At 33.8% G+C, this 25,836-nt stretch overlaps 4 protein-coding genes across 18 annotated transcripts; 3 read left to right on the top strand and 1 right to left on the bottom strand.

The window, feature by feature from the left end:
• The first annotated feature begins 424 nt into the window (after nucleotides 1–424).
• Nucleotides 425–1,316, top strand: LOC107073853 (EKC/KEOPS complex subunit TPRKB). Its single transcript, XM_015334634.2, has one exon. It carries the CDS (start codon nucleotides 560–562, stop codon nucleotides 1,112–1,114), a length of 555 nt encoding a protein of 184 aa, XP_015190120.1. The 5' UTR covers nucleotides 425–559; the 3' UTR covers nucleotides 1,115–1,316.
• On the bottom strand, nucleotides 1,221–14,944 carry Npl4 (nuclear protein localization 4). 4 transcript variants are annotated; one of them, XR_001476822.2, is made up of 13 exons: nucleotides 14,801–14,944; nucleotides 14,263–14,343; nucleotides 13,965–14,169; nucleotides 13,730–13,883; nucleotides 12,955–13,092; nucleotides 12,585–12,888; nucleotides 12,363–12,500; nucleotides 12,121–12,268; nucleotides 11,850–12,010; nucleotides 2,559–2,710; nucleotides 2,360–2,498; nucleotides 1,643–2,287; nucleotides 1,221–1,556 (listed from the first exon to the last, which is right to left on the bottom strand). XR_001476822.2 is itself a non-coding variant. In XM_015334617.2 (13 exons), the coding sequence occupies exons 1-13, from the start codon at nucleotides 14,819–14,821 to the stop codon at nucleotides 1,532–1,534; spliced, it is 1,962 nt and encodes a 653-aa protein (XP_015190103.2). In that variant the 5' UTR covers nucleotides 14,822–14,944; the 3' UTR covers nucleotides 1,221–1,531. The 4 variants fall into 4 exon arrangements, 3 of the variants coding, with proteins under 3 accessions (XP_015190103.2, XP_015190102.2, XP_015190101.2); XM_015334617.2 differs by having other exon boundaries at nucleotides 1,965–2,287; nucleotides 13,992–14,169; XM_015334616.2 differs by having other exon boundaries at nucleotides 1,221–1,872; nucleotides 1,965–2,287.
• LOC107073850 (uncharacterized) lies at nucleotides 3,525–11,689 on the top strand. Of its 8 annotated transcripts, none has more exons than XM_015334622.2 (4): nucleotides 3,525–3,863; nucleotides 6,180–6,479; nucleotides 6,992–7,141; nucleotides 7,295–11,689. In XM_015334622.2, exons 2-4 carry the CDS (start codon nucleotides 6,180–6,182, stop codon nucleotides 8,654–8,656), a joined length of 1,812 nt encoding a protein of 603 aa, XP_015190108.2. In that variant the 5' UTR covers nucleotides 3,525–3,863; the 3' UTR covers nucleotides 8,657–11,689. The 8 variants fall into 8 exon arrangements, with proteins under 8 accessions (XP_015190108.2, XP_015190109.2, XP_015190107.2 ...); XM_015334623.2 differs by having other exon boundaries at nucleotides 3,525–3,834; XM_015334621.2 differs by lacking the exon at nucleotides 3,525–3,863 and adding an exon at nucleotides 4,077–4,550.
• A 160-nt stretch (nucleotides 14,945–15,104) lies between the features above and the next one.
• Nucleotides 15,105–24,683, top strand: LOC107073852 (uncharacterized). Of its 5 annotated transcripts, none has more exons than XM_015334630.2 (12): nucleotides 15,105–15,246; nucleotides 17,574–17,682; nucleotides 19,384–19,475; nucleotides 21,188–21,297; nucleotides 21,432–21,554; nucleotides 21,726–21,878; nucleotides 21,944–22,122; nucleotides 22,216–22,512; nucleotides 22,599–22,789; nucleotides 22,907–23,095; nucleotides 23,776–23,832; nucleotides 24,043–24,683. In XM_015334630.2, the coding sequence occupies exons 1-12, from the start codon at nucleotides 15,229–15,231 to the stop codon at nucleotides 24,274–24,276; spliced, it is 1,752 nt and encodes a 583-aa protein (XP_015190116.2). In that variant the 5' UTR covers nucleotides 15,105–15,228; the 3' UTR covers nucleotides 24,277–24,683. The 5 variants fall into 5 exon arrangements, with proteins under 5 accessions (XP_015190116.2, XP_015190118.2, XP_015190119.2 ...); XM_015334631.2 differs by lacking the exon at nucleotides 15,105–15,246 and adding an exon at nucleotides 16,811–17,195; XM_089171154.1 differs by lacking the exon at nucleotides 15,105–15,246 and adding an exon at nucleotides 17,439–17,457.
• Nucleotides 24,684–25,836: the final 1,153 nt, after the last annotated feature.

Here is a 25,836-nt window from a genome sequence, read left to right on the forward strand (position 1 = left end):
ATTAATGATGACAATGATATCCTACAAAATTGTAGGATCTACTATACAAATCAGTTCTCCATTCTTTTTTGATAATAAATATGATTTAAATTTTGTATGTTAATGGTCGAAAATGTAAATCGATGAATGATCGATATATCGAACGATTGCTGATCACTCGATCAAATAATGAATATTTTTTAAATGATGATATATCTCATAGATTATTATATATTTTTTTATTTTTCTTGAAACATACTCGAAACATGTATCGTCGCTAACAATATCCAAATATGAGCGCCAATAATATCGACATTGAAAATATACAAATAAGATATGTATATCAGTTTAAAAAAACTTGAAATATATGCAGGAATCCTCTGGTGTGCATTGCATGTACTATTAAGCGATCATAAATTAAAACCAATCAGAAAGCAAACGAAACTTGTCCAAGAAATTTCACGAGTGAAGGAATTATCTTTTAATAGAGAATATATTACAGTAGTTTTATTTTAATCAGTGTTTTTGTTCACGACTTAGTGTATTTTAAGGTTATATTCTCTATATATATAATATAAAGATGACAGCCCAAGATAATTACAGTATACAATTAGACCCAGAAACAAAAATGCATTGTACATTGTATTTATTTAAAAATGTAAAAAATACTTCTGAAGTCAAAAAAAAAGTGATCTCTGGGGATCTTGCTTGCTGCTTCTTAAAACCTACATGCATAGTAGATCCATTTCAAATAATAATAGCTGCCAACAAAGCGGCAATTAATGACAGTTGTAATCAGTTAATTACAAGGAATAAATTTACAGAGACTTTATTTTATCTTTCAATGACTAAAAATATATCCAAATCACTGTCAGACTTTGGGATAAGTGACAATGACACAAATATATTGGCTGTAGCGATTCACAAAATAGACGAGCAAGAATCTATTTCAAAAATGATTATTGATAATATAAAAGGAGAAAGAATATCGCTAGAAAAGCTGAATGAATTAAATAATTTAGAACTAGTACAAAAATATTATAAAATTGATAAAGAGGAACTAATTGTATCTACTTATACAGATTTGATAATATCAAGAATTGCTTGCAAAGACTTTTCTTCAATGAAATCTTAACGTTGGATTGAAAATAATTCACATAAAATAAAAAAAATAATATTAAAAAAAAAGAAAAAGGAAATGCAGAATGCAAAATATTTTTATTCTTACCAAACCAAATGAATATATTTCATTTTTTTATTTTATTCTTTCCATATTTGAGAAAACTAAATAACTTTGTATAAGAACACAATAGAATAAATACAGAACCTATCTTGAATCACAGTTTATAATTTTTAACCGACTAAAGCAAATATTTTGTTTTTTTCGAACATGAGTGAATTTTTCAATGAGGAATTTAACTTATACCATAGCATATGAGATAAGAAAAAATTCCATTCCTATTCGTTAGTACTACGTGGCAGAGTAATATGACATTATAATACTCATTTCCCTGACGTTTCGCTGATCATATTTTAATAATCTAGAATCCAGCTACGAAAAAACATCTTGGTCACCTCTGCAAGAATATAAAAGTTTAATAAATTTTTACATTTTTTTGTATCTTTAAAAAATATGTCTTTGCAAAATGGACAACTGACAAACCGGAAGTAACTTGCAGGGATTCATTACAGTCAAGTATGTAAAATGGCTGTAAACGAATAATCATTAGATCAAAAAAGCAGGGTAGTGCATTAGTGTTAGTCGGAAATATGTATTTTTGCTTGATATTTTTTTCTTATGTTTATTTTGTCTGTTTTATTCACTCATAAATAAGGCCAAAGATGCGTAGAAAACAATCATAATATCCGCAAGGATACAGGATGAGTCAAATCCTGCGGAAGTAAATTAATGATTTTTAAAGAGGGAACACCCTTAAAAGAGCACACAATGTTTTGTAAAATATGGAGACTTCATTTAGGAGTACCTTGGTAGACTGCACATTTCGCATATTGAAAATTCTGCACCGTTGATAAAAGTGCAATGAGGACAGGTCCATAATTCTTGATTGGCAGATGAATTAGCAGCAGCAGCTTCCGTGCCAACGGCTACGCTAGAACTAGTTGCTGGCAGGGAAGACGATGCTCTAATCATGCCGCTATTAAACGGTGCTTGCGGAACTTGTGACGTGGATGCTGCACTAGCTGATATTAATTGTTCCACCGTGGCCCAATGTTCCGAACGTGACCATTCAATTGCTGTTTGTTTATTTTTAGTACGCACAGCTTCGAGCAATGGTCCCATGTGATCCTAAAATTGAATTAAAATAAATCCAAATTTCTATTTACCTTAACGAAAATATATATACATTAATCAGCATACCTTCATGGGTAGCATATCCATTGTTGTAATAAACAAAAGCAAGTGGAAATCTGAAATAGCTTCTAAAAATTGGTCCGAATTAAACTGCTGCATATAAGTGCACAATGAACGAAACTCTTGAACTTGTCCATCAATTAATCTGAAATCCAATAATCGTATTATTATACTCTTTTTAAGTTAAATATTATCAATGTATTACCTGTTTTCAATAAGGAACGGAGTAATATCATCGTTTGCATAAAAAGTAAATTGGGGAGTAAGTGGAGTGGATGCAGGTATATCCACTAATAAATATTCCACGGGTAGAGGTCTTGCTAGCCTTGATACTTCATTGCCGTAGCTATCTTTTTCCTAAAAAAAAAAAATAATAAAAATTAATGATATACAATAAATATCATAAATAAATAATAAGATATATATGTTAAATGGGAAAGAAATATAGGAAGGGCGAGAAAAATTTTGAATCGCAAAACATTAAGGCGCATCTATCGGCATTGAATGAATGAATGCGCGCGCATGCGCAGGACATGAGAAAGAAAAATCGAGAAGGGGGAGCGTGGAAGATTCGAAGTAAGGCTGATGGTGTCGCCGCAATGCGAGGAATCGTCCAAATGACGCACGCGAAATATCGCTGGCCGATTGGTTGATAGCGGGAAGGAGATAGGAGAAAGAGAAAGAAAGAAGGCAGAATAGATGTGACAAGAAAGCAAGAGTGAGAAAAGGAGAGAGAGAAAGAGCAACAGCGTAAGCGGAGGAGTGCGCGGTTGTAGTGCGTGTGTCGGTCGGTCGGTCGTCGCCGCCATGCTAGTGGTTAGTTTAGTGAACCAAACATCATGATGTGGCAAAACGTTTGCACGAGCTAAAAGCTGGAGCAACGCCGCGTTAACCGGCGCGCCGTCGTTATGTTATCCACAATAACTCACGAGGTTCGATAAAAAAGCGTAAACATTGTTGAACGCGAATAGTACAAACAAACAAACATAGCAAGTAAAAAAAAATCCCCCCACGACTATTAGAGTATCACAACAAGAGAGGAAAGAAGACAACGACGACGACGACGACGACGACGACGACGACGACGAACACGGTGACAGCGACGGTGACAGGAACGGTGACAGTGAAAGTGACGGTGACGGAACGACGACAGCAACGATAACAGCGACAACAACAGTAACGGTGACAGCGACGAGGATTAGGACGACGACCAAAAAAACAACGTACAGCCCACCGGGTACTATCTTTTCAAAAACGATCACGACGAAGACACAACAGTGGCAACAACGACGACGGCAACGACGGCGACTAATTCGCGTCTAAATATTCGCGAGTGGGATTTCGCGGTATGTCAGTCCCGATGTAAATTAAAATATGATCGTATGTGCTGGAGTGAGAGAATAACAAGGAGAAGATATAAGCATCCTTACAACGATATATCTCGGGAGTGACGAGTGTCAACGATCAGCCTCCATCGCGCGGTAAGGAGACGATTACAAACGTATACACGGTACGGAGCATTTAGATGATTCTAATAGAAGAAGAAGACAGTGTCTTTTATAAGAGAAAGATTTTACCTCTTTCTTTCTATCTTTTTTTTTATTACATAGATGCGTATAATAAGGAGAGAGAAAGAGAAAAAGGGTGAGAGTAATAGAGATATAGAATAAAGAGGGAGAAAAAGATATGGTAAGAGAGAGCATGTATGAGCATACACGTCTGTCTTTCTCTTTCTCTCTTTCTCTCTTTCTCTCTTTCTCTCTACGTAAGCGGGAAGGCAATATGGCGCGCGCGGGCGCGCGTAAATACGTGATTGGTGGGGGATAAGAGGGAGAACCAAGAGACGGAGCGCGCGTAAGTGATGATGAGAGGAAAAGAGGAGGAGGAGGAGGAGCCAAGTTCCCGCGGATTCCCTCGGTCTACTGTGTGACACGTAGTAACTACTTTGTGAATCTCTAAGTCGTTTAGAAGAGTGAACGTGCCGCCGACCGATAAGCTTGGGAATCCGCGCATCGTTCGACCTACAATCGTTTATCGGCTAGTCTTTCTTTTTCTCTTTCTCTTTCTCTCTCTGTCTCTGTCTCTCTCTTTTTCGGTGGGCGCGCGCACTCGTTTTTCCTCATGCGGAGCTTGTCGCCACGATATGCCTTCCGCCTGCCTGTCGCCTGTCTGCTCTCCTGCCCACCTATATTACGAGGTATTCGAATAGCAATAGAAAATTTCATTTACACGATACCTTTTTTTCCTTATCAATTCTATTTCACCCCCCCCCCTCTTTCTTCTCTCGTTAAACATCGTCGTGTTAACAAATGCCGAATGGCAAGTAACTACTACTACTACTCCATATTAAAGTTCTAAGTGTTACTTAGACTTGTGTTGGACGATTCGAATCCTTCCTGTTTCTTTCCCTCTCCTTCAAAACTCTATTACTTTCTCTCTTTCATCCTATACATGTAAAACGTATACGCACGAGCGCGTCCCCTCTCTCCCTGTTCTTCGCTTCCTCTTTCCCTCGTCATTCTTTCCGGGATAACACTATAGCTAGGTTTTGGCGCGATTTCATGCGCACGCGCTTTTCATATACGAAAAAATAACATCCTTTTGTTCAACATTCCTGCCAATATTGTCTAGTAGTGACTTCGCCGGATAAATAGACTGCTCCAGAATATACGATGACGTTTGTATTTGAACCTTTTACAGAAAAGTAGAATTTCTGGATTTGGTTCGTTTTAACGGAAAAAGGATACCTTTCAGAATAATCCGAAGAATTCTATTGAATATGGTCGGGTTCGATCCTTTCCATCCTGAAAGAACTAGAAGTTCGTCAGTTTTATTTTGTGCCATGTGCAGTGAAGGTTACAACCACGTGGTTACATTTTTTTTTTTTTTTAGTTGTTTTTTAAGATACTTTTAGTTGTTTTTTAAGATACTTTTAGTTGTTTTTTTAAGATACTTTTAGTTGTTTATAATAATTCTAATATTTTGTTAAATAAAACAATTTGTAAAAATAACATGAAAAAATGCCAACAAAACATTTTTGGTTTCTTGATAAAAATAAAAGAGATAATAAGGTTAATAATTTTTCCGAATTAATTAATATCTTCTAAATAAAGCGAAACATTCAAAATCATGCACATAAGTATAAACATATATACACATGATATATACATATCAACTATAAAGATGATCACGTGTCTCAGGTAAACTCTTCTTTTTTTAATGTAAATAAACAAATTGAAAACCGAATAAGTGACTTTTTCAAAGAAGCAATTTTATAATTTATTTACATTATTTTTTAATTCATTGAATAAAGAAAAAAATGTAAGAATGAAAGATTAATCATCTTTATGGTAGATATTAACCTAGCATAAATACTGTGCATTAGTAATTTGTTCAAATGAGAAATCAAAATGCACTACATTTCATATCAAAAGAGAGAGAGAGATGGAAGAAAGATTCTATATCTGATATACGTCACTATCATTTCTGGGATTATGATTATATCACTTGTATTTAAAAAAAAAGTGAAATAAGTGATAAAATTTTTCATTCTTATTAATAGACATTGTCTATCTGTGTTGACATTATTTTAAATTTTGTTAAACTAGCCAAAAAAAAAATATTTTTACTTTATAAAATAACATTTGATTAATTCAAGTAAACCAAGTTAAAGGAAACAGCTTTGTTCGATATAGTTATCATTTTCAAACATTTTTTAGTCAATAATCGATTATAGTTTATTTTAATAAGAAAAATTTCTCAAAGCAATCTTATCACTCTTTTTCTATGATTGTATAAAATTAATGTAATTCTGTTATGCTTTCAGATGTTGGATCCAAGTGTATTGACGGATTTAGAGAAGCTGACGCTTTGCACTTATTGCAACCAAAAATTCAATGATGTTGAACTGTGTCCTAAATATCTTAGTTGCAAACACTATTTCTGCTTGCGTTGCATAGAACAAAAATTATTGAAAGGACGTGAATTATTTTGTGCTCATTGTTGGAATAAGACTGACTTGGGTGATCAAGGACCAGATTCTTTGCCGACTTATTCTCCACTTCTTACCCTAGCAAACAGCCTCCCTCATTTAAGGAACAGTAAATGCGTTGAAAAAGAAAGAAAGGTATATAATAAATTGTGTAGAGCAAAGAAAAATATTACGCCTATCTAGAAAGAAAAGAAAAAGAGAGAGAAAAAAATGTGTGTTATGTGTATGTGTGTCATGTGTATGTGTGTGAGGATTCAGTTTTATTTTAGAAATCTATTTATGACTATTTGCTTTCATTAATATTATTCTCAGTTGCTTAAAAACAAAATTCCTGGACACATAGGTGCATGATAGGGAGGAAAGAGTACCATTCAAGTTACGAAGCCATATCGAGAAAGATTCTCGTGGTAATAGGATCACATTATACGACGTTCCTTTCTCCTTTATATTATAACGTACTTTGTCCCTTTTTGCTGCATCTTTACACTTCATTTTTTGTTTTTTTATCTTTTTGAATTTTTCTATCACTTTGATCTTACAACTCTCTTTTTTTTATTTAATCTATTTTAAAATCTCCACCATCTTTTACTAACGTTTTAAAATGCGATCGATAATATAACAAATATATAAGATTCATTTGTTTGCAGAGTGAAAATTGTCACACTCATGGGATGCCTTTGGCTTTTTGGTGCATAACATGTTGCAAGGCACTTTGCAGAGCATGTGCAACGCCTCAAGAACATCCGGGACATCAGATTAAGCCGCAAATCGATGCCAAAGAACAACTTGTAACTGAGGTAAGTAGCTTCTCTTTCCTTCTCTCTCTTATAAAGGAAAACAAAAAACAAAGATAATCTTGGATTATCGTAAGTTGTATCCTGCATTGTGCCTTCACTTGTAATACCAAAGGATCGACAAAAGATCTTTCAACAACGACAACTTATCGATAGGTCCAATTGGAACTAGCCGCCATGGGGAAGCTGTCCTTGGATATACAAAGACTGGCATCGTATCAACGAGCATTCTTAATGAAAGTACAGGAGGCATGCATTACTTTGAAGACATATGTGGAAACGGATCTAAGTAATGATTGGAATCATATGCCAGAACTAGCAGATGCTCGTGAAATTGTAGGAAAAGCAAATGCCAGTTTGTCAATTTATGACAACCCTAGCGACATTTATAACTTACACTCTCAATTAATCGTCGAAAAGCAAAGGTTACAAACCAAGTACCAAGATATGATGTACCAATGTCAACTGGACGATTTGATAGGAAATTCCGAAGTTGTTTTCAACTTTGAAACCTTAAAACAAGCGCTGGATAGTATACAAGCTAGAGAATCGATCGTTTCTCAAACATTTAGTATTGGTACTAGATTAGCCAATCATGTCATTAATTCGCAGAATGCTACACTGTTCCTTGCAAATTATTGTATGTCGCAATTGTACACGAGACATTATTATATTATTAAGCAACAAATGCAAAATGGTTCGATTGAGTATCACCCAAGTATGATGGGCCCGCAACAAGCTCCACCTGGATCAGTTCACGTTCATCAAGGTCCTCCTCCGCCGTCTCAAAACAATCAACAGCAGCAGTCACAATCTCAACAGCAGCTTTTAATCCCACCTGGTTCGCCGTCCGTGAAACCCGTTCCATCTGCACCACAAAATGCTATGTTGCATCCGCAACAACAATCAACGTTTATGCCAGAAGCAGTTGGCGCTAGCGGGACAAGTTTGGTAACCGTCCATTCATCTTCCCAACCACCGTCCACGGGAATGGCGGCGTCTCTTCGTGGCCCATCCAACCCTTATCCGCTATATTTTTTTAATATCGAGGTCAATGGAACTCCTCACGGCCGTATAGTTATCGAAGTTAGACCAGATGTTGCGCCAAAGATGGCAAAGAATTTTAGTATGTTAGCAACCGGCGAAGCTGGACTTGGTTACAAGGGTTGTACCATATTCCAATGCTGGGAAGGAGAGTCCGTAATAACGGGAGACTTCGAGCTTAACAATGGCCGAGGAGGAAGGAGCATATTCGAAGATGGCTACTTTATGCCGGATGACACTAAATTCCCAGCAATTAGAGGTACCGTAGGAATGAGAAGAACGCAGAAACGTCACGACAACTTTGGTATGGTTGGATCACAATTTCGAATCATACTACATGAAATGCGAGGATTTACGGGAATCTTCGGTCATGTCGTGGAAGGTCTTGAATTAGTTGAAAAGATATCAACGTTTGGTGATACAGCTGGCAAGCCTACTAAGAATATTCTAATTACGAACTGTGGTAAATTGTAACGGCTTCTCCATTACGTTTGGTACTGAAGGGTAACGAATACCTAATCATACCTTACGTTCTTTCCCGTTCTAGATAAACTAAAGGGAGAATGTTGCGACAGTGTCACTAAGAGAAAACCAAAAAAGCAAACAAAACACGGGCTTCTTATGCATATTGATTTTTTTTTGTCTGGTTTGGGTTGGGGTCTGTATTTGTCTTATCGAGAATAATATGTATGGGGTATAACATACGTAATATCTAACGGAAAGATATTATGTCTCCATACGTAAATTCTCATTGGAGGACATCGTCGCAACAAATAGTTCCAAACAAACTGAAATGCTTCTAATGAAATCATAACTTAATTAACTATTTACAATAGAATCTAAAGATGTTGAATAATCTATTTTTAAACGTGGACGCGTTAGAGAAGATTGAAGCTGCTACTACTAAAAAATGATGATGATAATGATAAAAAAAAAGATAAAAGAAAGATTAAAAAAAAGAAGAAAAAATAAATATCCATATTTTGCTATTGATTGAGAATCACGAAGATTCTATGTCTACAATAACGACGTTGTTCGAAACATACGTACCTCAGATCGATCGTGATATCGATCGACTTCTAGTTGTACGGTATTTGTTTTAGAAGAGTTCATCATTTATTTTTGGCTATAAGCATATATTGCTATTACGTATAGTTTATAGAGCGCGTGTCGCACGTTAAGGGGTGAAAAAAGTCACGAGGTAGAAATATAATTGGAAGAAAAAAAAGAAGAAGATGAAGAAGAAGAAGAAGAAGAAGAAGAAGAAGAAACATAAGAGAGAACGTGACAGCGAAATTTCAGCGTGCGCTTCTAATGTCTTAGGTCGTAGTTAGAAAAAAATCGTATAAAAACGTGTGAATGGGAAATAACTATAAAATCTGATGATCTTTTTTCTCTTTTTTTTTGGAGAGGGGGAATCTATTTTTATGTTTCCTTGGATGCGGACACGTGTTCTACGTGTGTATATTTTCTGTGTACGTGCACACGTAACACGTAAATAAAAAAGAAAGCACATTAAAGTCGGGGTTTATAAAATAAGGGTCGAAAGACGCGCTTATATTCGAATTATCTGGTAACTGTGATTCCATACGCTGGATCGTTTTAGAAATAAAAAACAGAAAAAAAATAATAATAATAACAAAAAAAAAAAGAAGAAACTACCGAACGATATGTAGCCAAGTAAGAAGACTATTCCGTTTAGTCGTCTTATATACGATCGCGTATCGTTCCATTCCGAAAGGAAGAGAAAGAAGCCAAAAGGGAAAACAAAGTAACCTAAAGAAATTGATGTCTAATGTATACGTTTTTCCTCAGGTAAGTGAACAATATTACAAACAAACAAAGAAATTTCGTCAGGTCTCATTGAAAAATGTGTTCTAAATATTTATTCCCTTTTTGCTCTTTCTATCGACTAATTTAAGTCATCGTAAATTAAGGTGTATTTAAGTTTAGATCTCAAAATGAAAATGTATACAAGGCCTAACTACTACTATGTAGACCGTAAGCCTCATCGTCTGATGCAAAAGACAAAACGAACGGAATTTAATGGATACATACGTACAAACACACAGCCATGCATACGTATACACGTATACATTCGATTATACACACACGCACGCACACATAAATACATACACAAAATAATATACACGTTAAACGAAATCATTCCTCGATACTGTATATCGAAGTATTACGATAATGTAATGCGTTATAGTATTCGTTTAAAACCCCACGTAAAAAAGAAAAAAGCCCCATCGTTATACATTGTACTATCTTATGTACAACGCGTGCGAGCGACGCGTTTCTAAAGAAAAAAAAATATATATATGAAGAAGAAAGTGTAAGAATGAAATGTGCGACTTCAAAACAAAAAAATGGCCAAGGCACATTAATCTCACACGTATGTAGGTATATACATATATGCACGCCTTCGTCGTCGCGGTTGCCTTTTTTGAAGAGAGCCTCATTCGATGTTGAACTTGAAAGTTTTAACACTTGTTGATTAGCTGAATAATGCGTCGCGTGCGATAGAAACGCATCATCGCGGCGACGAACGAAATGTAAGAATTACCGTTTTAGAATAATTACATGAAAAAAAAAAAAAAAAGATAAGAAACTACACATAACAACATACACAAAACAACAAAAAAGAAGAAACTACGCGACAAGTAGATCACAAACACGCACGCACACATACAAACACATATGTACATATATACGTATACAAAATTAACACACACACACACACATAAAGAAAAAAAAATACGTACGACGATAAGGAGGTTATTCGTACTCTCGGGTGTAAGCTTTTCTCGTTTCGGTGCAAGAAAACAAAGCGAAAACCGAATAATAATATAAACACATTTCTCTCTCTCTCTCTCTCTCTCTCTCTCTCTCTCTCTCTCTCTCTACATAAGTGAGAAAAAACATACGTAAACAAAGTTCGTATATACATATACCATATATATATCACCGAAACGAGCAACGCTTACAAATTCATCTCTATATACACAAAATAAAAAAAAAAATGAAATAAAAATATCCCAACGCGCGCGTATATATACTACATATATTTTTATGAACGTGATGAGGTAACAACGCATAGCTTGTAATATCGATCTTAAACGATCTTAAACATTGATTTATTCGCCCCTCGCGTTCGAATTAAAAACGATTGAGCGGCAATAACTCTTATTAAGTTTTTCCTTACGAGTCTTCGAATTCCTTCTCCTAATTCTATATATTTACTTTAGCCCAATATCTTTCTTTATAATTTTATTTTTTCTTTCTCTCAACCCCTCTCTCTCATCATTTTCCTATTATGTTAAGACTCAATAAACATTATTAAAAAAAAAATCGACAGACTTTGTTTATAGTCTACGGTAAACGTATTTCCGAAAGCTCTTAGCTTAAACAATTTTATTATTTCATTATACATACGTACGAGATAAACGTTTGTTACCTAACTTAAATGTAATTTTAATCGATAAATTGAGTTATAAACTATTTCTTTCTTTGAAAACTTTTCTGCGTAATTCTGAATGCACCATCATTCCTTTACCTACCTCCAGGAGAACAACAACAACGTATACGCAGGTGCGAGGAAAGCAAGTCTTTAAGGGTATAAAATTAATTGTTAGGAACTAAGAAAAAGAATATCACTTACCTTGTAGAAGACATCTGGAACATATTGCTTATCGGTTGATTCGATTACATAGCCCAGTTCCGGTGCATCTTTCGTTGGCACCAAACAGTTATCGCGTACCAGTGCAGAACATTGATTTGACACTTGATATCCTTCCATGTGAACTTGATTTTTATCATCACCTGCAAATAGAACCCATAAAATTATTATTGAATATGTAACATAAAATATATTACTTTTTGATGTTGTAAACATGTGATAATGGTAAGCATACGATATTCTTTGAATTTACCTGTGACACAAACAGTTACGAATTTAGAACCATAATAACCACTGGGTGACAAACGACAAGGATTAAGAAATTGATTTTGGAAGTACCCTGCCATAATACACTCTTGCGCCGTTAAGAAATGGCTCTCTATATTTCGGACATGTTTCACCTAAACACATAGTAAATTATGTATATTATAACTTTTTATCATACTTAATGATTTTGTTAAGTTATAAAATGTGCCATAGCTACGTATAATGTACCGTTCCTTTCTTCACATCTTCGGCTATGAGATCCGTGAAAATCCATCCTATTTTTTTTAAGTTGAGAGATCGAGCTAATTCATTAACTAATGACTCTTTTTCATCTGGCAAAAGTTGTATAGAATCCTTTGTACTTTCCTAAAAATTAATCAATATGTATCGATTATTACATTATTTTTATTACATGAATAGAATCTTGTTTTCTAATATATTTATACTTACTTGCGGAGGTTCATATATAGCCGCAACAACTGCTCTAATCCCTAATGGTACATCTGTATGTATTTCATATCTTCCATACAAATAACCAATACGTTGATGACCAGTACTTCTCCAATAATTCAAAAAACGTTCAACTAAACTAGCATTCTCAAACATGACATTGTCTACATGACGATAAGTTTGACGATTCAAAGTAATAGAATTAGGTTGACACTTGCTACAAATACCCCTAGGCCATGGAGGATGATCCTTGCAACCAGTCTTTACTCGGCAGCATATGTCGTCTAATTGTAAAAATTTGCCCCTAAAGAAAATAATAACATACAAATAGAATTTTATATAATCTTATATTTTATAATACAGAATTTACCTATCAACTCCGGCAGTGAGTTTTCTAAGAAACGAATGAAAGGATAAATGTTTAATATTTTGTTCTTTCATATAAACTTCATCAAAGGGTTCCAAAGGAGAGCAGTGTACGCAACATCCCTTTACACCATGACGGCAACTGTAAAAAAAGAAAAATGAAATATATATGTGGGATTCGTGAAAAAAATTGGACCGCTGAAACTGACTGGACCGGGATTCGAACCACGGATCTTTCGCTTTCCGGGCGACTGCTCTTTAACCAATTGAGCTATCCAGGGCCCACCGACCAATCCTTCTCACGAATGCCCAATAAGTTTGGCATGGAGGCGCTCGTCCCACATTCCACCCCCTTTTAACAACATTCGACCCCGAATGTTATACCACCCAACTTTATCTCTTCTTTTTTGTGGCGTCCTTCGCCACCAACTTCAACTTTTCGTCTTCCTTCGTCTTAACTTCGTCTTTAATTTTTTTCTCACTAAGATTAAAACTGTGGAACGTGTTACGAAGCAGACCCTCCATCCCGGCTGCGAGCTCCCATGTGTGGGATTCGTGAAAAAAATTGGACCGCTGAACTGACTGGACCGGGATTCGAACCACAGATCTTTCGCTTTCCGGGCGACTGCTCTTTAACCAATTGAGCTATCCAGGGCCCACCGACCAATCCTTCTCACGAATGCCTAATAAGTTTGGCATGGAGGCGCTCGTCCCATATATATTATATTATATCTTTTGTTTTATTAAAGATATATAGAAGATTTGTTTTATTAACTTACAGTTTTTCATCACGTTTTCTTTGTATTTTCCCATCCAACTTCCACAATTGTTCATCTACTTCATCTTCAACTACATTTGGCAGGCTACGAAGCGCACCCTTCACATTTGAATTTTGAACAATACGATTTGTATTGCTTCCTCCATCGGTCAATCCTATTTAATATTTCAAATGTTATAGAATAGAATTTTTTTTTATATAAAACTATATACTTATAAATACTACAGGATTCAAACCTGCAGAAGAAATATGTGAGTTATTACTGGCAGATGGTGTATTCCAAAGCTGTGCACCATTAAATGGCACAAGATAGAGCATATCACCATGGGAAAGACCTGCTTCTAACAATGTTTTACTCCGAGTACTTATAATTTCATCTTGACGATTTCTTTGCTTATACAATCCAAAGGTAAGACTATTCAAATTAAAAGCAGTAAACACCTGAAAGAATACAAACCATTAAAAGTTTGAATACTTGTTTAAGTAGGAAAGAATTATTACAGATTAAAACGATGTTTGATAAGTAATACTAACTTTTTCAAAAAGTGTAAAGATAGAATCTGATAAACAAGCATCTACTCGCTTAGTTCCTTCTGATGATTGCACTCGCAGTGTCTACAAAAAATAAAATGTACATTAATAGAAAGAAAGATTTTATTTACAGAAAAATGAAACAGAAATGATATCAATAAATTTTCTCTGCATAAGATTTTGTTTAAAAATTTTCTAATCAAATTTATACATAAATCGAATATTTGCATTTAAAAATAATTTGAAATCTAAGTAAACGCGCGCGTAAATTTATTTCAGTTAAATCCTTGAAGAAGAATGAGTAGGCAGTATGAAAAAAGGAAAAAAATTAAAAAAAAACTTTCAGATCTCAAGATGACACAAGGTTTCGGAATATCTAATACGCTACTGTAATAATACCGCGTGCTTATAGTCACTTTTTAACTATATACGAAAAAGTAAATAATCGTTAGATCATAAGAAATGGGCGAGAGAAGAAAATGAGTTGAAAGTATCGGTTTATTATCTAGAAATATTAATAATTAATCTAAAATGGACTTACGATTTGCTTTGATTTTGACATTTCGCCGGTGTTGAGTAAAACATCAGCTGTTCAATCCGTTGTTCTACTTGCCTGGGCAAACACAAAGAAAGAAAATTCCCTAAGGAGACGCGAAAAAATTGTCGAGTCAACGTTCGATACCCTAACCTCTTGGCGCTCTCTCGTTTGAGGGTTTAGTCGTAATACGTTAAAGATTTGAAAGGTATTATCTTTTGTAAGGTCATTTAATCTCGATTAATTTTCCTTTATTAAATTCACCTTGATTTAAAGAAGAAAATAATAGTCCTGTGAGACGCACTACGTCGAGAAGAAAGAAAGCCCGCGTTTCAATGCACGTCCCCGTCCAAAGAACCAAAGGAGCAACGATCGTCACCAAACGGTTACCGTCCTGCTACTGTCAGCGCTAATCGTACACAGCAGCCATCACGATGACGGATAGAAAAGAGGTAAATCCTATACAATATGATTCACGATTTACGTACAATTTACATTTTTTTCTTCATATATATTCATATTTTTAATGAACTTATCAAAAACACCAAATATTTTTCTTCCTCTTATTACACTTTTTGTCGATAGTAAAAGGTACTTTCAGCTTCTTGATCTATCGATCTTTTCAATTCTCGTTTTTGCAAATTTGCCAGCCATGCTCCTTCGTTTGTTTTATCTTTTTCTTTGTCAGATTAATTCACAAGCCCGCGAGAGTATGCAACCCGCGTTACTGATCGGTAGATGTGTCAGCGGAATATAGGCGCTAGTACATCGATGTGTTTCGTGTTTATTTTCTTTTTATTTTATCGTTTATTCTTACTCGTTTTCTTTAACTTTGATATGAAAGACGAAATATAATGCACCTATCACGTTCGACTCTCTACTTTATCGTTCGTTGCCCCTTTTCTCCCTTTTTGTAGCAACTTTTTTCTCCCCTCTTTTTCTTGCTTTTCACTTTCTCACATTTCGATCCTTAAGTCATATTCACACTGTTCTAGTATACAACTTTTGACACATCGAAGATTTTTATTTTAAAATGATGAAAGATTGATCTTTTAGCTCTGAAATATTTATCTTTGAATTTAATTTTAAATCGTTGAATAATTACTTACTATATTTAGTTATGCATATTTGAATTTGAAATATTCGAATTTTGAGAATCGTTTATTCATTATAAATATATTTATTATCACAACGAGAGATCACATATATTTAACTATCATTTATATATCCTTTAAACCGCACTTTATGAACGATTACACGATTCATTAACCGAACGTCGATTACTTTCCATCGGAGAGAAGAAAAAAAACTGACAAAAGGATGATGCAACGTTCTCCTTTAAACTCGAATTAAGTGGCAATGCTCGTTGAATGGTCGTGTTTTTCGAAGCTGGTCAAGGCCACGGTAACGTCGCTTGCCAATCACCAGGTGATCGTACGACCTTTGATTATAAATAAAGCGGACATTGACGCATCATATCCTTGAATCAAATGTATACATATATTAAGGAACTACATGCACAATACGATCCATTTCCCATGATCAATGAAATGTCGTAAGCGTAAAGGTTGAATTGATGTCAGGTAAAGAGTAGTTTTCTGTTATGTAACCATAATCAAGAAATTGAATCTTTATTATTGAAGATAATACAGTAGCTTTTTATTATTACAACATTATAATAAAATAAAAAAAGAAAAAGTAACAAACTATTGGATAAAACTAATGTCACACTAAGTAAACATTAGTTTATCATTACAGAATCATTGTAAGGGATAAAGGATTGATCGGTTGATTGATCACTGGTAACTAGGAATGGATCATTCGTTGACCGTGGCATTGACACGTTCGATAGTTTTTTTTCTTTTTTCAAAGCACCAGGTCACATAGTTATTGGCAGAGGTGGCGGCAGAGGTAGATACTTAGGTAGAAAGATAGGAAGGTAGGTAATAGACAGGCGCGCTAGCTTCGCGCGAGATGACCCTCTTACCTCTTTACCGTTTCTTCCTGGCAAGAACGACTATCGCGCCGTAACGCCGTTTGTACGGTCGTGCGAGAAGATTTCAGTTGCGAGGTCAGTTGCATTTGCTAACAGACCAGTAGCCATCTAGCGAGAGCCGGAAATCGTAGGGTTCCCAATTCGTTCGAAATCTAACAAAACTTTCTTTTTCTCTCGCACATTATCTTTTTTTTTATATTTTTCTTAAACTTTCATATTTACCTTCCTTCCTAACTTCTGCCACTTCTACGATTTTTCTATTCCATTTATTAGTCCTTTCATTTTCTACACGCGCAAGGTTTTTTGTGTAAGATCGAATCAATTTCTATCCACCCTCGAGGTGGCTCCGAGGGATCAATTAAATCCACCTGTTAACGGATCGCTGATCGATCCGAGAACGGAAAGGTAAGAAGATGATGTCAAAAACCAAACATCGATAAAAAAGTATCCTAACTTTTGATCATTTCAAATTTTATTCTCCAACTTCACTTAAACATATATATATGTATGATATCTTTCGGTTAATTTCATGATAATAATTCATTAATTATCATTGATGTTTCTCGAACGTTCAAATGAACAAGTCACCGCGCAAATGTAGCGGACATCTTGAATTAATCGGAAGTCAGGTGTTATCCAAGGGTGATTCGCATCTTTCACAATCGATGTTGGTTCATCGATCTTTTTCGTTATCATAATAATAAAATATATTATATTGAAGCTATGTTAATAATAATGATTATAGATTAATAATTAGTAGTAAATTTCGATTATTTTACACAGATCTGCGGCGAAATGGATAACACAGAGGATGATCTAAGGACATCAGTCGAGCTGTATATATACGATTTATCGAAGGGTATGGCAGCAATGATGTCTAATATGCTGATAGGTAAGCTTAATTGATTAACAAAGGATTAAGTTTTCTTCTTGTTGTTTTTTTGTTTTCAATGTATTATTTATGTACTCTCAAATCGATACTCGCCACGAATTATGAGTCATACGATGATATCTTTGTTTCGATCCTATGACGATTTCTCATTGCGTAGGCGTGTCCAATTGGATACGAAAAAGACTCGGACGAAAAGCTATGTAAATACGATGTTAACAAATATTCTCTTTGTGACGTCAGAGAACGCGTGGAATCCAAATTTAGTTGAATCCAATGCCGATATGCAATAGAATTGAAAAACACTGAATCGTAGTATTTTATTTTTAAAATTTCATATTATTTACATAAATCATTTTCAGTCATTCGATTCAATTACGTTTCATTAACTTTTTTTTTTATTAATGTATAACTTTTGCGTTCTACATTCTTTCGTATTCGAGTAAGAAGTAAATACGAAATTCTGAGAAATGAAAAAGATTCGTCTTATTATCGTTGTTGTTTTTTGGAAATTAAATTATATTGCGTAAAATTTATTTTGTAGAAATGATTTCAATCGTACAATAGCAAATAATTTTGAGAAACTTCGTTTGTATAAACTATAGTTAAAATATATACTGTTCGTTCGATGGTAATAGAGTGGAATGTTCAGAAAAGCGGCATGCAGTCTATCCTTCTAAATGAAAAATTCGGGCGTCACGTGTCTGAAATTCGTTCGCCATGCTTACACGAAGAAATCCCGCGGGATCTATTTTAGATAGCATTTGCTGTAATTACTTGCGAAGATTCTTTAGGATAACCAGAATTGGCATAGATTCTCGTGTACTTATGTTTTTTATACTCACACGTGCATATATTTATCGAGATTAAAATTCTACAAAAGTTAAAAAAAGAAACTCAATAAGATCGATAATCGATGATAAAAAATGATCGATCATCATTGATATAATCAAATGATCTTTCTCGTTAACATCTACGCGTGCAAATTGTTAATTATATTAATATCACGTGTATCATTAAAATCCTAAAACCTAATTCTTTTTATTTTCTACATTTTTTTCACAAGAAGAGAAATACGAATGAACGTGTATATATAATACATATTTAAACGAAAACTGACATGTTATTTTGATAAATCTATCATACGTTATGCTTATAAAACAAATTGGCGGTGATTTATGATCCCTCGTGGTAGAAGTAAAGGCGTTTTATTAAAAAGAGAGAGAATAAAAATGTCTTACCGTGATGTAAAAGGGTTGACGGGTAAGAAAAACGAGAATATTACATCTGACGAATTTTCCTGTTCAAGCCCAGCTAAGACTGTACTGCAATAAGAATATCGTGAACGCTAATAGTTATTTCCGCGTTAAGAAAGTAGGTCGAAGGAGAACGACTATTCGGCTTGAGATTTCGTCTCGAGGTTCCGTCTTCGAAATTACTCTGGTGCATATTTCGGTTTACGAGCGAACCACACTCGGTGGACCTTAGAGATGAGAGCAAAAAAGAACTACTTGTAGATCATGTGTTCCAACTTTGAAATATATTCACTTTCGTCCTACCGACAGCCAATTTTCTTGTTTCTTTGATCTTCTTTGGGAATCCTCCGATCAAATTCATTGCTCTTGTAAAAACAAACAAAAAATTCATAAATAAATAAATTCTATATGTGATGAATTTTTGTTAATCCTTATATTATATTTACAGGTAGACATTTGGAAGGAATATGGCATACGGGAATAGTTGCTTATGGTAGAGAATACTTTTTTGGTCCAGCTGGAATACAAAGTGTCAGACCTGTAAGTATAATAACAAATTTTACGAAATCTTACTAACAATAATAAAATGATCTCTTGCATCCTTTGTTTCGCATTGCAAATGATTGGCAAGATGCCATTAATAAATAAATTAAAAATAACATATGGTCTATCGACAAATAAATGTTCTTCTTCTTTATGCATATTCATGCACAATAACGAACGATTATTTATTCAAAATATTTTCGAATAGAAACTTAATGTTTTTTTTTGCTTCTATCTAACTTCATTTTAAATCTTTTCAAGTTGAACTATTTTACATACAAATTGTAAAACATAGCAGACATTGTAGTTCAATTTATTATTTCAATAGATCGTAGTTTATTTTAAATGAGAGAATAATTTATTTTTATTTGCAAACGCGTTCATCTCATTCAAATTGGTTTGTTTCGTATTTTACGTATGTGGGTTTTCCTAAGAACGAGACGCATTGGCTCGTCGTTGGCACGTAACATAGCTATCATCGTAGGGCCCAATCGTAGTAACTCGTCACTCTGGCCATATGATACGCTAGAGACGAGCAGGTACTAAATTTGGTCTGGTTGAATCTAAAAATAATTTTCACTTTGCTTTACACACGAACGCGTTTTCTCTCTCTCTCTCTCTCTCTCTCTGTCTCTCTCTTTTTCTTACATACACTTTCACTCTCACTCTGATACCTCTTTCTCGTTCTATGTTTTACGGTTCTGACTCTACGGAGACTAAAGCATCGCCAAGTTCGTTCATCTGTGTCCGTACGTAACTCGTTCCCACGTTGTGCAGAATTCATTGCTAACGCGTTTAACGTATTTCTTAAATAGTGTACTGTTTCGATTAACTATAATAGTGATAAGAGTATTTTGAAGAATAACGATGAAGGATATCAAAGAAGAAAGCTAACGAGGGCAAATCAAATTTCCTTCTTATTTTTGTATGTATTTAATTTGAAATAATATGCGTGCTTTTATGAAATTCGATCAGTCACAGTTGTCCCGTAAATTTGATCCCAGTTAAATTTTTCTCAAGGTGGTACAATTTTCAATTTGAGGGTGTTACAAATTTTTGGCGAAAGGTGTAGTAAATTTTAGAAAAGTTTTTCATGCCTTGTACTGATAAATTAAAAAAGATAATAATTTCTCTATTAATGTTTACGATGGTTTTTCTAAAATTTTATATTCTAATTCTCAATGTTTTCAAACGTGTATATATAATTATGCATATATAATTTATTTTGTATTAACTTATTAATGTGCATGAAGAGGAAGACAAAAAAAAAAGAAAAAAACAAAATACAATGTTACATCAGGTGTTATAATTTACCTCACATTTTTCACCACTTTCTTCCGCCTTTTTCCGTCCTTAGCTTTTCATGCCACTAACGCTCATGAATCTGACGCGCGCGTTAGCAAATAGTTATTTTGAGCATTTCACGTAGGGAAGCGTGGATTTGTCGTCGTTCTAAAATTACGTTTGCACTCTCTCTCTCTCTCTCTCTCTCTCTCTCTCTCTCTTTTCCTTGTGTATCGAAGATAGAGAAAGAGTAGGAGAATTACTAGAGAAAGAGAGAGAGAGAGAGAAAGAGAGAAATTCGTGGCTCATGCATTGAGAGACGAGAAGCCAGTTTGAGAAATTGACATTGACGGGACCTGGAAGGAGTCTTGTCTTTCTTTTCTCACGTATATTCAAATAAATACATTTTCGGATAATAATTACAGGGTGGTACGCATTTGCGCGAACCGCAAAAAATCGAGAAGATTGGTGAGACTTATCTACCCTATTCTGTTTTCCTTGAATACATCAACGGCCTGGGAACGTCCACATTTGCGTGAGTGTTGTCTCGATTACATTTTTTCCTACGATAATAATATTTTGCGAGAGAATGGCGTCGGTGTTAAAGATTTCAACGCGAGAAAAGGAAATGAAAAAGAAAATGAAAAAAATAAGACAAATCTTTTTCAGACCGGGCACGTATAATCTTTTCAAGCACAACTGTAACACTTTCACGGAAGAAGTTAGTAATTTTCTGGCGGGAACAGGAATTCCCAAATATATCCTTGATCTTCCAGAAGAGATATTACAAACGTGAGTCGGATCGGAAACGAACTTTCAATTTTATATATTACGATTACATTTAATTACTTAATTAATACGATTACATTTAAATAATACATAATCATTCATCGGATGTTCACTTTAATAGAATATACTTTGTTCTTACTCGTGTTTAAAAGTAATTACCCTGATCATATTTAGGCCAGTTGGACAAGCGTTAGGACCTTTGATAGAAAGTTTAAGTAGCAACGCAAACGCAGGTTTCACGGTTGGTCAAAGATTCGTTGAAGCTAGAATCGACAGGGAAGCTTCTCCAGAATATCAGCTTTTAAATACAGCAATCGAGGAGGCAAGGTAAGCTTTATCTATTATTTTATTAGAAATTTAAATCGAATCTAACGACAAATATTAAATTTTAGATTAAACTCGATCGCGTTAGAGGAAAGGAGAAACGTAATAAACGAGAAGCTAGCTAAGAAGGATAGGAAGAAGAAAAAGAAGAAGAAGGAAAAGAAGGAAAAGAGTAGCAAAGATAGCACAGGAAGTGACAATAATAGCACAGGGCCCAGTAATTGCGCGGATATGGCGGAAAGCGAGGGTGAGGGTTTCTTTTTTTGTTTTTTTGCAATCTCCTAAAAAGTTATTTGGAATCGTGTTGGCATAATTGAAAAGAAAATAATAATTATTGTAGGTGCAGTTAGCGAGATGCAAGCGGCGAATGGTGCAACGATGGAAATGTTACCGTCCGATAGGGTAATGCAAATGGAGGAGGAAGAGAAACGGGAACAGGAAGAGAAGAAAAGGCAACGTGATCCTCCTATAGTATTTAAAGATATCGTCGATGTAAAAGCGGAATATGAGACGTTGGTCAACTGTCTAGAAGGAAAATTAAACGACGAGGAAAGAACATGTTTGACCGAGCTTCGACAATACGTTTTAGAGAACGAAGGTTCTTGGGCTTTGGGAGATTATTTTTTAAATTTTGTCGGTAAGCTCTTATACCAAATGATCAATCAAATCGTTAAAGATAAATTTAATGAAAATATTCTTTTTCATCGTTCATTAAATGTATAGGACGCATACTTTACGACAAATCTTTAACAACCGAAGCAAGGGTGAAACTTCTCAACGTTCTTTCCGTTGCCGCTTTGAAAGACGATGTGATTCTTCTTTTGCATCAAGATAGAAAGGAACATATTCTTATGAATTATGCCTTCGATATAGATCGTCATCCTCCGGAAGAACAATTACCGCTTGCTGAATTTGTAAGTATTGTTATTTTCATAATTATAATCATTAATAGAATATAATAATAATATAATATATAATGATATATAATGAAAATACTACCTAATATAATAAGAGACAAATTTCTGTTCCAGTTGGCTAACATGTTTGAAAATCTGAGCAGTTCAGAATGGTTACTTTACATATCTGAATGGCAACATCACAATCAAAGTATCAGCAACATAAGAGTGACGACGAAGGTTGCTGTCCACTCCTTGCTATCCAATTCATTCGAGTTGCAAACCCGTGGTGCTGCTATTATCCACAACTTAGCCTGCAAGGAGGTAAAAACTGTGGTCTGTATCCTTCCTGTTCGATTAACCATCGTTCAAAAAGACGATACTTTGTGTTCTTTTTTAATTTTCTTCCCTATATATTTGAAAAGATATTATAAATATATATGTAATAAGCATCTTTATGATCATCCATTTAACCATAATAATCTTTATCATTTTAATCATCGATCGATCATACGATGATTAACGATCTATTAATTACCGACAAAAAAAATACCGCTAAGAATAATACTAATTCACGACAGTTGATAGACTTATCGACGCCAAAGCTAAATACACATGCTTCTTTCGTTGATTTAATGCTAATCGCTAAATAAACGCTTCTTCGTTCATCGAAAAAAAAAAAATATTTACACGCGACGTGTTTGGTGTTCTTCAATCAACAACGATTGTCTTCGTTTAATGGCATGTACAAAATGTACATACGAGTATATCATAATTCCTTTTGGTCTAGGATATCGAAATATAATTAAAATTTAACTTCTCTTCCCTTAATTTTCATCTTGACAAAATCCTCATATCGTATATCTTATGTATTGTGCTTCGTAATACGAGATAACACCTCTCGACTAGCTAGCCGTAACGTAATTATCCGTAATTAATGCGATGCTGCGAAAATAAGTTGAGTTGATGGATACCTTCCCAGAGATCGGCTACTATTTTTTCAGAAAATGAACAAAAGCAAAAATCTGCGGCGACTTTTACCAAAAGGCAGCATTTCTAAGGTACCTATTTAATAAAATACGTACATAAGATACGTACGTATACGTAGTATATCTCGAATTCGTTGCAATGAATTATTAGTGATTACAGAAAAAAAATTTTTTTAAATGACAAGGTATCCACAAAAATTATACGACTTAATTTAAAACGTTTACTATCTAATCGCTCCAATTAAACGATATGCCATTTTCTTACGACGATAATGATCGTAGGTGTTTGATGATGTCGCCGTTGAATTAACGATGGCTTTGCTGCAATATTTCAACGGAAGTCCAGCAGAAGAACAACTTTACGCGTGCATGAAGTCGTTGGCGCGTTTTACACAAATCAGTGGACAGGATGTGCCCCAATTGATACAGATGATCGGACCAGAGCCAAACAAATTTCGTGGAACTTCCCAGAGAATCGACGAACTGATCGATCAAGTCAATAAGAAGCTACGTTGAGGTACAACTTGCCATTTCTTCGCGATCCAAATTTTTTTATTCCAAATAGGATGATGTATAAAATGAGTGTTGTTGACTGACAGCTAAATAAGATGAATTTTTACAATAGAGATTTTATTTTAAGCATCTACGTGCTTTTATAATAATACTTATTATTACTATTATTATTATTATTATTGTTATTATTATTATTATTATTATTATTATTATTATTATTATTATTATTATTATTATTATTATTATTATTATTATTATTATTATTATTATTATTATTATTATTATTATTATTATTATTATTATTATTATTATTATTATTATTATTATTATTATTATTATTATTATTATTATTATTAATGTTATTGTGTAAATTGTTACCTCTATTATTATTATTATTATTATTATTATTATTATTATTATTATTATTATTATTATTATAAATTATTATTAAATTATTACTAATATATTGCTACGGCTAATATTGCGATTATTTTTTATATGAAAATTAATGCTTTATCAAACTATTTACGTTTGTCTATGTTTAATTTTTTGTTTTATAATTTATTTTTATTTTGGAATTGTGTGAAAGCCAAGTTGAAAATTATGGTATTATAAAGCAACTTTAGGCGACAGAACATTTATACGTGTTTATAAGTGAGTTACAATCGTTGGCACACATAATCTTTTTATAAGCTTCTAGCATCTTATCTTTTTTTGTTGTATATATACATATATATATATATATATACATTTTTACTCGCACTAGTTAATTCTTTCTCGAATGACATAAAGAAGGCCTTTTCAATTTATTTTCAATTTCTTATCATTTTACCAAATAATCGTTATACGATACATAAATTCTTCATATATATGTATAAAATAGAAGTATATATAAAATTTCTAGGCAATACAAATAAAAAAGACAGAATGACACTTGATCGATTGTATGTAATATAATCTTTAACATTGACAAAATTAAAATTAGATATGATCGTGTACAAAGTTAAGAATGTGCACCAAGTATATTTCATTCGATAAGACCATTCTAAGTAAATATATATAAATGATATTTCGGAAAAAGAGAAATTTTAAATGAACACATTTGCTCTCTTTATTCTATTGATTATTTATTTTAATAATAACGGTAAAAATGTTTGAGAATAAAATAATTATAATTAAATATTCAATGAAAAAAATTAATGACGGATATAAGAAAGACATGAAATTAATTCAAAGAAAAAAATAATAGTATATCTCTTAAAGTTCCATATCTATTTTAATTTATGTTTTAAGAATAACAAATACTCGAATAGATAAAGAAAATTGTTCTATATCGCGATAATTATCGGTTTAAGAAAAAGAGAAGAATAATTGAATAGAATTACGCACGCTAACGACTTCATTTATTAATCCTTGCTCAAGGTTTTCCTTATTTTTAATATTTTTATCACTGTGTCAATATTCAAGAGAGCTACCAGCAAAAGAAAGATACAAAGAAAGAAAAAACATTGATGCTCATTAATAAACATAATAATATGTTCTATCAGCAATGAAGAAGATGAC

This window comes from Polistes dominula, unplaced genomic scaffold, assembly GCF_049000335.1.
Source record: "Polistes dominula isolate Pdom_NZ unplaced genomic scaffold, Pdom_raw_medaka contig_31, whole genome shotgun sequence".
Taxonomy (NCBI): Eukaryota; Metazoa; Arthropoda; class Insecta; order Hymenoptera; family Vespidae; genus Polistes; species Polistes dominula.

What these genes read in the sequence shown, in the direction of transcription:
- LOC107073853 (XM_015334634.2), top strand. Translation starts at nt 560, where the DNA reads ATGACAGCCCAAGATAATTACAGTATACAATTAGACCCAGAAACAAAA.
- LOC107073850 (XM_015334621.2), top strand. Translation starts at nt 4,497, where the DNA reads ATGCCTTCCGCCTGCCTGTCGCCTGTCTGCTCTCCTGCCCACCTATAT. An exon ending in GCGTTGAAAAAGAAAGAAAG is followed by an intron (nt 6,480 to 6,991) that starts GTATATAATAAA and finishes ATTTGTTTGCAG; the next exon opens with AGTGAAAATTGTCACACTCA. An exon ending in AAGAACAACTTGTAACTGAG is followed by an intron (nt 7,142 to 7,294) that starts GTAAGTAGCTTC and finishes ACTTATCGATAG; the next exon opens with GTCCAATTGGAACTAGCCGC.
- Npl4 (XM_015334615.2), bottom strand. Translation starts at nt 14,821, where the DNA reads ATGTCAAAATCAAAGCAAATC. An exon ending in CTATATATGAACCTCCGCAA is followed by an intron (nt 12,501 to 12,584) that starts GTAAGTATAAAT and finishes ATTAATTTTTAG; the next exon opens with GAAAGTACAAAGGATTCTAT. An exon ending in TTCCAGATGTCTTCTACAAG is followed by an intron (nt 2,711 to 11,849) that starts GTAAGTGATATT and finishes TTTTTTTTTTAG; the next exon opens with GAAAAAGATAGCTACGGCAA.
- LOC107073852 (XM_015334630.2), top strand. An exon ending in CCAGAAGAGATATTACAAAC is followed by an intron (nt 21,555 to 21,725) that starts GTGAGTCGGATC and finishes GATCATATTTAG; the next exon opens with GCCAGTTGGACAAGCGTTAG. An exon ending in ACAGCAATCGAGGAGGCAAG is followed by an intron (nt 21,879 to 21,943) that starts GTAAGCTTTATC and finishes ATTAAATTTTAG; the next exon opens with ATTAAACTCGATCGCGTTAG.